We start from the raw sequence: 11,989 nt of genomic DNA on the forward strand, positions 1-11,989 counted from the left end.
AGTTTTCATAACACTTACCTGGTGATTATGAGGGTGAACATAACATGGGGATCATTCCGTGTCAAACCAGAAAAAAATACAGAAAAATGGTTGCTGCACTCCACTGCCTCAAAGTCTGATATTTGTCTAGATATAGACAAAAGTGCAAAACCTTTTCGTATCCATCATTTTTTTGCATCCACATCATGGCACCAATTATTCTTTTGTCTGAAAATACAATACTTTATTAATGTTGCCAATTAATATTTGAGGTCTCTGCAACAAATGCACATGGAGATATTAGGGTAGCTAGTAGGAACACATAAAATCAATGTGGGAATAGTTCCGTTTGCAGTCATTTTGTGCATACAGTGCCAATGATGAACCATATTTCATTCATACTGTACATGTACACATGGTTAAGACAAGATGTACATCCTGTTATGATGCAAAACAAGTTACTGTATATATGATACAACACTGCCACTTTGAATGCCCATACAGTTACTTAGATTTTCCTATAGCTACCCCACATACCAATCCTATGAAAATGACCAAAAAACACAACCTCATCTTGTTGAATTCTGAAAGTCTTTAAACCCATTATACTGTATGTGAAGAGTTAAAATATTGGTAAAACATTAATAAAACATTGTGTGTAAAGAAAAAAAAAAATGATTAATACAAAATGTGTACAAACACAAGTTTACCCCTACTGACTCTCTTTATCTTTCAATGTGATTTTCAGGTTGTAAAAGTCATTTCAAGGTCCGAAAATAATATGAAGTATAATATAATATGAATAAATATAATATGAACTGAAATATTTTACAGACCTTGGTTTTGGGACCCATTCTTGATATACACATGGTTTGAACAAAATCTGAGATGGTGCAGCAACAACCATATCTTATTTGACACTGAATGACCCCGGAATGTGTGAACAGAGTGCTCATAAGTACACATAACCTTGCAGTTATCAGTATACATTATTCAAATCTGTAATTTCATCCATCTTCTAATTATAGAGGCTTTATTGCTATTGGAACACAAAGTATGAATAAGTAGGCATACTCAGTTCCTTCAAACTAAAGAGATCAATACCTTTTCAGAACAGTGTCAATATTTTATTCTATGTCTCTGAGAACGCCCTGGAAGCTATTTGGACCTAGAGCTTAATCAAACAATTGCCATGGTCTTTTACAGGTAGAGACCCTTTGGGTTAACTGGGGTAAAGTGTGGACATGTAGGCCTTGCTAAGAAAATGAAGTGCAGACATATAATATAACTGCACATTCTCTGGCTTCTCTGTGATGTACACTGTATCTGTGCTCAGGTCTGTGTGACATATGTGTGACAGCATGACACACAGACACACACACACACACACACACACACACACACACACACACACACACACACACACACACACACACACACACACACACACACACACACACACACATATATATACACACACACATACAAATATACATACACTCCACAATCATACAGTACATATTGTCTTTCCCTCTTTTACACACACTCTTTCTCTCTCTCCCTCTCTCTCTCTCTCTCTCTCTCTCTCTCTCTCTCTCTCTCACACACACAGAGATACATTTGAAGGACATGCATGAGAAAGGCTTTTGATAGCACAGCTGAGTTGCCAATGATGAAACCGCTGTTATTTATCCAAAGGGTCATTTCGTCACACCGGCAGCGTGACACTTTGGGAGTGGAACGTTTAAAAGCCACCCTGTTAGAGACCCTCTCACCGCAGTTGAACCAAGTCAACATGTTCTCCATTGTGCTGGCCTCTGTGCTCATCGCTAGCGGTAAGGGCTCTGTGCGCGTGCATTCGTGTGTATGTGTGTGTGTGTGTGTGTGTGTGTGTATTTGTGTGTAAGAGAGCGGGAGTGAAAGAGAATGTGTGGTAAATAAATCCAAACTTTAGTCAGATAAAGTGGCGACAGAGTGAAGGAGTTCTATTTCACTTCCTCAGCCTTCGGGTGCGGCACCCCCGCCGTCGAGCCGGTCATGACTCGCGTGGTCAACGGCGTGGACGCCGTCCCCAACAGCTGGCCCTGGCAGGTACAGTATGGAGACCATTCTCTCAATCTCTCATCATCTCTCCTTTCTCTCATTCTCTCAATCTATCCTTTCTCTCATTCTCTCCTTCTCCTTCTTCCTTTTTGTGTGTGTCTTTGCTCCTGCTTTTACTCCTTCCTTTCCTGCTTTACTCTTCTTCCTCCCTCTCTTTTTCTTTTTCCTCTTTTTGTTTTCTTTTTAATGAAATTGCTCATCTTATTTTTGTTTTTAACCTGTAGCACTTTGAGATCTCTGATGTAAAGTGCATTATAAATAAAATGTATTATTATTATTATTATTATTATTATTATTATTATCTTTTTCTTAGTTCACCTCTTCACATTTCCATGCATCAAAGCCGTGGCTATGCAAGTGAAACGTACACGTGCTGTTCTCTCTCAACCCTAAATGTTTTGTCCGACTCCTTCCTCAGATCTCTCTGCAGTACCAGAGGAACGGCCAGTGGGGACACACCTGTGGAGGATCTCTGATTGCCACCAACTGGGTCATGACCGCTGCCCACTGCATCAAGTAATAGCACACACACACACACACACACACACACACACAGACACGCAAACACACACACACACAGTACACACACACACACACACACACACACACACACACACACACACACACACACACACACACGCACACACACACACACACAAACGCACACACACACACACGCACACACACGCACACACACACACACACAAACACACACACACACACACACACGCACACAAGTAATATCCCTCTCTTTAGTGTTCAGTCTTGCATAATGTGATTGGTTATTGGTCTCCTGTGTTATATAATATTACAGTTTTTTCCAAATGCTAACACACTAAAATGACATTCATAGCACAATTATTCAAACTGACACACAGAGAGCAACACATCCTATCAAGTCTCCAAATGTCTAAACACATTTTCAGCTTTACACACATTTTGCAATGCAAAATAGCACTTTTTGCATGCACTGAACACGGTTTTCTGCATAAGACACAAAAATCTGACATAAAGTCACATGTTTGCAGTTTCAAAACAATGCCATCCAAGATAACACACATGAGCTAATTGACCAATACATGTGCCACCTAGCCAAACACCTAAAATCTTACTGTAATTTATACCACTTCCATCAGGAGGTAAGCACTATGAAATGACCACAGGTAAGGTGAGGCAAGGCAACTTTATTTATATAGCACATTTTGTCCAGCAGGGCAACCCAATGTGCTTCACAAAGATAAAAACAATACAGTAAAATCATTGAACAACGAGCACCTTTTTTACAACAAGAATGGAAGACATTGCAGGGAGAGAGAAGAGGGAGCGTGAGAATGAGAGGGGAAGGGAGAGTCCAATATAAATATACTATACTTGCTGTGCATACTGTATGTTGCACTGACTTGGTGAAAAGAAAGTTTGTACAACATGCATCTGTATCTGCAAATATTTATGTGCACGTAAAGAACTTTCTACAATTTATACTATTTTAGTATTATGGCAAAGCATACTAAAGATAAGAGTGTTTTCCATTATGACCAACAGTGTGTATTTGCTGAGACAAAAATCTTGTGAAAGAATGAAGTGTGTGCCATGTGGTGCAAAAGTTTGATTTTGGTGTTATATGCAGTTTTGGTTGCAGTGCTTCATTTTGCTAGGTAGATTGAGGTATTTTGCAATTTGGGGTGTGGTTTTGTGAATTGTGTGTGAATTTTCAAAATTGTGTGCGAGTTTTCAAAATTGTGTTTTAGCAATTGGAAAAAACTGCAATGTCTGCAAAATTGTAATCTATCCTTACAATTGTGATTCGTGTGTAACTAAAAAGTTTAATTTGAGGAATTTTGGCAAACAGAAATGGTAGCTGATTGACACATTTTTGGCTTTACTCAGGCCCAGGGATGTTCTGTGTGGATTAGATACACTGCATGTCTGACTCTCTCTCCCCCACAGCACTGACCTGACCTACAGAGTCTTCGTCGGAAAGCACAACCTGGTGCAGGACGAGGCCGGCTCCAAGGCCATCACCCCCGAGAAAATGATCGTTCACGAGAAGTGGAACCCCATCTTCGTGGCCTTTGGGTGAGGAGAAGACCCTTTTTTGGTCGTTAAAATGCGTGATTAAAATGTTGGGGCATGTGTGCGTGTACATCTATCAGTGCTGCTCACACATGCTTTACAGGATTCTTTAATGACGTAGAAGATCACTCATCATCACGTCTTTTCTCAAGTGGTGAAGTCTTTGAGACAATATTACTGTAAACAGTGGCGCTACCTATGACCCTGAAGAGTTATGCCTGTAATTGTGAATCATGATGGCTCTGTGCTCTACAGAAATGACATCGCCCTGATCAAGCTGTCCGAGCACGTGACCCTGAGTGACTCTGTCCAGCTGGCCTGCATCCCCACCGCCGGCAACATCCTCTCCCAGGACTACCCCTGCTACATCACCGGCTGGGGCAGACTCTACAGTAAGGCTGTTCACCCATATTTCTTTTTGTCCTTCTAAGGTACGTCCCACTAATATCTGTGCACTCATCTATAAGCATACAGTGAGTCTGAGTTTGATTTATGAGTCACATATGGTGTGGCCATTGAAGTGCTTTATGTACTTTCTGTGTGACAAGTCAGTCAGAGGCGAACTCCAGGTATGTTTGTGTGTACATATGCCCCCTGACTGTAAAGACTGCAGACTTTTATCTCTGTGTGTGTGTGTGTGTGTGTGTGTGTGTGTGTGCGTGTGTGTGTGTGTGAATATGTGTAGATTAACAGCTGTGGAATGTGTCCAGTGCTCTAGAGGTCTGACTGAGGTGTGTGTCCCCTGTTGTCCTGCAGCTGGAGGCCCCATCGCTGATAACCTGCAGCAGGCCCTGATGCCCGTGGTGGATCACGCCACCTGCACCAAGAGCGACTGGTGGGGACCTGCTCTCAGGACCACCATGGTCTGTGCCGGAGGAGACGGCGTGGTTGGTGGTTGCAATGTGAGTGGACCGTACCAGAGGCATAGACAGAAATGGCAGTTTACAAAACGCTTTTGCACACCTCTTTTGTAGGGACAGGTGCGTCGGAATAGGTTACCCAGCTAAACTTGTGAGGAAGAATCCCGCACACTGTCCATTACGCATGCTTACATATATTTACAACGTTTCGGGTCATAGACCTTCCTCAGGTGAATTTTCTGTGATAGATAGAAATGGCAAAATATCAACAGTGTGTGGTTGGTTACGTTAAAGGGCTTATACACGTACAAGAGAGGATAGAGATCAAGTCAGTTGAATGCTATTTAAAATGGATGCTTTGTATATGCAATGGCACAGAGACGCATCCAAAAATGTATGGTCTTGAGTAGAAACTGTGTATGTGTGTGTGTGTGTGTGTGTGTGTGTGTGTGTGTGTGTGTGTGTGTGTGTGTGTGTGTGTGTGTGTGTGTGTGTGTGCGCGTGCGTGCGTGCGTGCGTGCGTGCGTGCGCGTGCGTGCGTGCGTGCGTGCGACTAACTGTCGATGTCAGTGTGTGGATGTGCACACCTGGCAGTAGCCTCTGTTGACGACTTGTCTCTCTGGGCAAAGGGTGACTCTGGTGGCCCCCTGAACTGCAAGAACGCTGCGGGCACCTGGGAGGTCCACGGCATTGCCAGCTTCGTCTCTGGCCTGGGCTGCAACTTCATCAGGAAGCCCACGGTCTTCACCCGCGTGTCTGCCTTCAACGACTGGATCGACCAGGTAAAGGTTTCAACACTCATACACAGAGGTGTAGCATCTGAGCCAAGCGTGTGTGTGTAGTGTTCACGTATTTCAAATATTCAAATTCTTAAGTGATATCTTCTGAAGTACAATATGTAAACATAACTACACAATTATTATCCCATTTAAAATATTGTTTTTGTTTTTTTACAGGCTATGATGAACAACTAAGATGGAACCTATTTTACAGTACAATAAAGACATTTGAATAAGATTAATGATCTCTAATGTTTGGTCCCTTTATGGAGATGGACAGAGAGAGAGAGAGAGAGAGAGAGAGAGAGAGAGAGAGAGAGAGAGAGAGAGAGAGAGAGAGAGAGAGAGAGAGAGAGAGAGAGAGAGAGAATTCTTTTCATCAAGGGGAAAAAAGAATCACGGAGAATGAAGCTAAAATATTCATTACATATCCAGTAAAGGCAAATGTGTACAGTATGTTGTGATGTTAAAATAATGGCACATCATTTTTTGACCAGAGTAAGCATACAGTTTCTTGGCAAAAGTGATTATTGAGGAAAATAAATATTGAAGCCAAGACAGCAGTGATGGATGGTCATTAAAAAGTACTGTAGTTTAGTCAACATATTTGTTGCCGTAAATACCACGCTAATACTTGAAATGTTTTCATTGGGCTTTGATGAGCTTGAATAAAATAAATGATTTTGACTTGACTTGATTTCCTCATTTTTGAGGTGATATGAAGAGATCTAATATTCTCTTTGTATAGGCTATCCAATATATAAGCAAAATGCAGCAATCATTTTGAAGCTGACTATACCTATTGTTCAGATTTTGTTTTCTAGAAATACATGCAAATTGCCGCATATTTAAGTAAAACTGGTCTCATTTGCATATCTAAACATCACATTTCAGAAAACTTGCAATACAAAAAAATCTTAAATTGCCTTAAAGTGAGTAAACAACTGTGAAAGTTTCAATTTGATATCTATAGTTTAACATTTTACCCATTTCACCTGCAGTCAATCCCAATGGAAAAAATGCATTGGAAATTGCTACCTTTGACCTTGAAAAAAAGTATGTTCCACTAAATATAAATCGGTAGATAATCAGTTAATCAGATATACCTAGGGATCACAAAAAACTTGGAATGATTACTATTGCCATTTGTTTTATGTCAAACGCTAGATTGACTGCATGGCCTATAAGTTGAGTTAGTGTTAATTGATGCGAGTATATGAAGCTAGGGTAATGCCTGAGGCTACAGTACATGACAATGCAGCTAATGTATTTGTATTTGTGCTTTAGGCCTTACAATGACTTCATGATTGGAAATACATACATATAAAATAATTTAAAATCCAGTTGAAGTATTTGACCATCATTCAGTGGCAATGCTACACATATTTTATTGATTCAGTTCAATTTTGGCAACACTGATTTCTGAGACCAGTTTAGGAAAGATCTTTAACTCATTCAGAAAAATCAGTTTGAACCACTTCCTGCCAGAAAGTGTGACGAGCTATTGGACAAAGGAGTGTAAGACACATTAATTGATTAACAGTAATTTATATAAAAACCCGACCATGGCCATGAATATCTGTTCAAAATCAACATGAATAGGCTACTTCTTGTTTTAGTTACAGTGCATTTTACATACACAAATATATCTAATATACTGTTGATGTAGTACATATTGGAAATGATATTGGAAAAAATATACCAACAGTATATAAAGGGATGTATTTTTGTATTGGAAATGTATTATTGAATAACAAAAACAAATAATACAATAAACGAAACAAATAAGCACAATGGAATGTTATTTCGACTCTTTCTTTTTTCCGTAACCTCTGGCTGCCAAGTTCTTTCTCCATTCAGACAGTTTGACAGTAGACGTCTCTTCACAGTACCAATTGCCAAAGTATTGTACGTGGGTGGACGGCTTTCTCTCTTTCTGGCACTGTTTACAAATGACCACATCTCTTCTTTTGACATACTTGCGCGTGTGCGTGCCTCTCTCCCACTTCCTTTTCCTGTAGCGCTGGGTGCTGTACGGCACCGACGCCGAATGAGGGTACTGCCCCGAGACCCCCCGTGAAGACCCAACGGCCACCAGGGTCACCCCGGGAGGAAGGAGCAGCCTAGATGGGGCCAGCTGATTAGTGGGATCCTCAGGACCTAGTCTGGGTAGAATTAGGACCGGCACGGCAGGGAGAGACCTGGGGCCGGCGGAGGAGAGGACAGAGATAGGACAAGACTGCGGCGTTCCAGCTCCAGCTCCAACTCCGGCTCCGGCCCCGGCCAGGGGACGCCAAGTTGGAGCCGCCGCTGGCTCAGTGGTCAGACGGAGCTTTGCTTTCTTTGTTGAGGTGACGGCTGTGGCAGTCGAGGGGAGGAGAGCAGATGACTGGACAGCAAGAACAGAAGATGTAGACGTCATGTCTTTGGTGGCTGAGGCGGGGAGAGAGGATGACCGGATAACAAGGGCAGAATGTGTGGAAGCGATGGCTGTGGTGGTGGAGGTGGGGGGAGAGGATAAACACACAGCAGATGTGGATGTGGCTCTGCTGGATGTGGCGGGAGAGGGAGGTGGATCAGACTCCTCAGGCATGGAGATGGTGACGTCCTCAAGCTTCACTTGCTCCACGTGCTCCACAAAGCCCTCGTCCTCGGCCACGGTCACCTCTTCCGTCTCCAGCGCTGAGACAGTCAGCTGGTAATCCTCCAGAGCACTGCCGGTCTGATCATACAAGTACTCCACTCCTATGAGTTCACCTGAAAAAAGAGAATGAATGAAGGAATAAGTAAACTCGAACAATTATATTATGGATATGAGTAAACATAAAATAGTAACGGCATTTAAGACTTTCATTTAGACAATACAGTAATACAAGTGGTTTTTGCTGACAGAAATGTCTACCTGTATAATTTGGCGACCCAGTGGAGTCCGTCGGTGTAATTCCCATGACCTCCCTGGCGAGCCGGTTGGCAGCGTCCCTGAGGCGGCCACTGTGGGACACGACTCTCCCCTCTGCTGCCACGGCCCTGTCCTCATTCCACCTCCCTATGCCCTCCACCAGATAGGCCTGAAACAACGCCGCACTGGCCACAGTTCCTACAAATACACGTGAAACACAGACAAGTGTTACGCAACAATCTACATGACGCACTGTGTGAAATGTACATTTTTTACATTTATTTTGTAAGAAAATTAGAATTAAATTAGAGGTAAAACAGGTATCCAGGCAGCAGGGAGACAAAGGTCCAACACACACATCAGCCATCCTGGTTGACTCCGCAACCTGATCAGGTGAAAGAGGGTGCCACAGTGGGCTCTCCTGGTTCTCTGATTTCACACTGACTGCCTCCAAGGAATCACTGAGACAGAAACTGCCATCAGTCTGTGAGAAAGTTAGAATGAACCCCTTTACCTGGGATGAAGCTGTTTATGTGGTGGTGGAAACGCTGCAGTGAGGTGGTGTCCCTGGCACACCTGTAGGTGGGCAGACTGCGCGGGCCCTTGCGCAGGGTCCCCGTCTGTGTGTACAGCTGCACGCCTGGAGGGTCCTGGATGCAAGGGAGGTGCCTCTTCTGGGCCTCCCAGATCTCTGCCATCCTCACGGAGTTAATGAGGGGCACGCCGAGAGGGTGGCAGCCCGTCTCTCCGTCGCAGGCCTGGATCAGCGCAGTGATGCGCTCCTCCATCTCACTGCTGCCTCTGGTGCTCCTCCTGCAGTGCAACGCCATCTCAGCCCTGGAGATGTGACGCGTGACATCTGCGTCCGAGGGTCGCGTCTGCTGCTGGTCCTCCAGCTCTGCCCGTTTGGCCTCTCTGAGTGCTTGGATGTCCCGCTGGTCCCATATGAATACGCAGTGACCAAGCCTGTTCATGAATTCAGCGTAAAAGGCGTGCGAGTCGCTCGTGCATCCCGCGGCGATTCTTTGCATGAACTGCCAAACGTCCAGGCGAATCTCTGTGCTGTGCCACGGCCTGAACATGTTGCGGACATGCGTGGACCCACAGCAGTCCTGCTGGACATACAGCACCTCGGGCGGTGGCACACCGCCGTCTTGGTAGCGGCTAACGACGCCACCCATCATCTTTTCCAGCCCTCTGCCCTCGCTGGCCGTGAGCACGGACATGATCACCTGACCGTGCTCATTGATGATGTTGGTGACCCAGGATGATGTTGCATTACTCTCCCCTGCCAGCTTCTTTACAATTCTTTTGGCCGAGTCCATTTTTAAGATTCGTCCAAACTGGGAGGTGATGGACGCCTTTGTCTCCTCCAGCCGGCAGAGCAGATCCTGGGAATACGCCTGCATCAGCCAACGATGCTTTGGAACCGGGAGCATTGTGGGCAAATCCCCAAGCATGATTGGCGTTTTCAGTCCAGACGCAACAGCTTGCATCAGTCTCCTGAAATCGGTCAGGAAGAGGATCTGTTTCTGCAGCCAGGACTCTGTGTGCTGCTCCTCCAGCTGGGTCTGAAACTGGCGGATGTTCTTCCCAGGACCCCCGAACCGCAGCTGCCGCACCACCTGCCGGTCACAGCCCAGCTCAGAGGAGAGGAGACAAGGAAACTGGACTTGGTGGCAGATGTCCAGCTGATGTACAATGCTGTGGCTCCAGCTAGCCACGGCCCTACTGCAGCCCCTGCAGCTGAGGTCCTCCGTTGCCATGAAGTAGGTGCGGCTGAGGCCAACAACACGCCTGATCTGCTGGTGCAGTCCTACAAAGCTGAGCTCCTTTCCGCAATCTTTATGTGGACAGAACAGCTGCACGTGCCAGACCTTCATCGGCATCCAGATGAAGAAGGGATGTCCAAAGTACCTCACCATTTCTGGGATGGCAGTGGGGACAGGCGATGGCTGCGGGGGATACCACCAGTTCTTATCCACAATGGCAAAGTCCAGCTCTGGCTGTCCAGTTTGCGACCACTTGAAGAGTGCCCTGGAAATCCACTGCTGGTCCAGGGGAGGTAAAACAGGTATCCAGGCAGCAGGGAGACAAAGGTCCGACACACAACTTCTCTGTTGCACATCAGCCATCCTGGTTGACTCCGCAACCTGATCAGGTGAAAGAGGGTGCCACAGTGGGCTCTCCTCGTTCTCTGATTTCACACTGACTGCCTCCAAGGAATCACTGAGAAAGAAACTGCCATCAGCCGACTCTCCGAATTGTGTCTCCATCTCTGTTGGTAAAAAAAGGACCGTTTTCATAGCCTAGAAGACTACCATTTTCAAGCACATAGGCACCAAAGAGCAACTTGCCTGTTGCATATATCATTTCTATCTGTTTAAAAGTAACTGCCCATCATTATGGTCTAATATGAACACAATGTAATAGTTAGATGGGCACTTGATTTACAACAAAGCAGAGACTATAAAGTATCAAGATTAACCTGATCTTCGCACATAGATGACATGAAACATTTCTAGTTGACATAACAATTCTAGTTGCCTCAAACAAAGTGGAAGAAAAACTGGCACTGTCGCCTACCGAAACTTCCAAACGAGGGTCAAATCACACCAGAGAGGGTTAAAGCGGAGCTTTGATCACACCTCCATGTGGTCTGTGACGTTACGTACGCGTGTGTGAAAGAATGTTACTAGTGGTACAACAACGACACTGGTTAACGAAAACTAGAGTTAACAATACGTTCTTTATATGTAATGACATTATGTATAGCTTCCATTTTCTTCGTTCTAGATAGGATACACCAATGATGATAAGGATAACACCTCTGACACACCCACTGAACGAAACCTACTAGGCTACAGTACAGTAGCCTACCTAGGCTACCTCAAAAACCTGTTGCGCGTGGTTGCACACCGTGGCTACTAAACTCTGCGTAACAAGAAAATAAACCAAACTTACGAATGCAGTAGCCTAGTAAAGCACCGCTTATTTTGAAAGTAGAATCGTGCCGGTTCGCCCGAGTGGTCTTGGAAGTGGCCCCTCTCGATGTTGGAGATAAACAACGTTGAAGATGAGCTAGGTTAAAAAACACCGCCGGGAATTTTCGGGAAGTGACGTTATTGGCTCTCTGATTGGTCCATTTGTGGTCACTTGTGGACGGTCAGGTAGTGTCAGTTCTTGGGAGATAAGTTGTTACAGTTTTTCAACAATTTTTCAGAACTCTTTACCTTTTTCTCAAAACTGTGAACACAAAACTCATTTCTCAAACTAATATTCTCGAAACCCTTCAA

The 11,989-nt window shown here is 44.5% G+C and overlaps 2 protein-coding genes across 2 annotated transcripts; one reads left to right on the top strand and one right to left on the bottom strand.

Moving 5' to 3' along the window:
- The first annotated feature begins 1,707 nt into the window (after window positions 1-1,707).
- On the top strand, window positions 1,708-6,032 carry ela3l (elastase 3 like). The gene is made up of 8 exons (XM_062543932.1): window positions 1,708-1,814; window positions 1,982-2,070; window positions 2,501-2,598; window positions 4,030-4,158; window positions 4,411-4,547; window positions 4,912-5,057; window positions 5,645-5,797; window positions 5,972-6,032. Exons 1-8 carry the CDS (start codon window positions 1,775-1,777, stop codon window positions 5,987-5,989), a joined length of 810 nt encoding a protein of 269 aa, XP_062399916.1. The 5' UTR covers window positions 1,708-1,774; the 3' UTR covers window positions 5,990-6,032.
- Window positions 6,033-7,506: 1,474 nt separating this feature from the next.
- Window positions 7,507-11,787, bottom strand: LOC134089490 (uncharacterized). The gene is made up of 4 exons (XM_062543933.1): window positions 11,658-11,787; window positions 9,208-10,971; window positions 8,697-8,891; window positions 7,507-8,551 (listed from the first exon to the last, which is right to left on the bottom strand). The coding sequence occupies exons 2-4, from the start codon at window positions 10,967-10,969 to the stop codon at window positions 7,596-7,598; spliced, it is 2,913 nt and encodes a 970-aa protein (XP_062399917.1). The 5' UTR covers window positions 10,970-10,971; window positions 11,658-11,787; the 3' UTR covers window positions 7,507-7,595.
- Window positions 11,788-11,989: the final 202 nt, after the last annotated feature.

Source organism: Sardina pilchardus, chromosome 8 (assembly GCF_963854185.1).
Source record: "Sardina pilchardus chromosome 8, fSarPil1.1, whole genome shotgun sequence".
Classification (NCBI taxonomy): Eukaryota; Metazoa; Chordata; class Actinopteri; order Clupeiformes; family Clupeidae; genus Sardina; species Sardina pilchardus.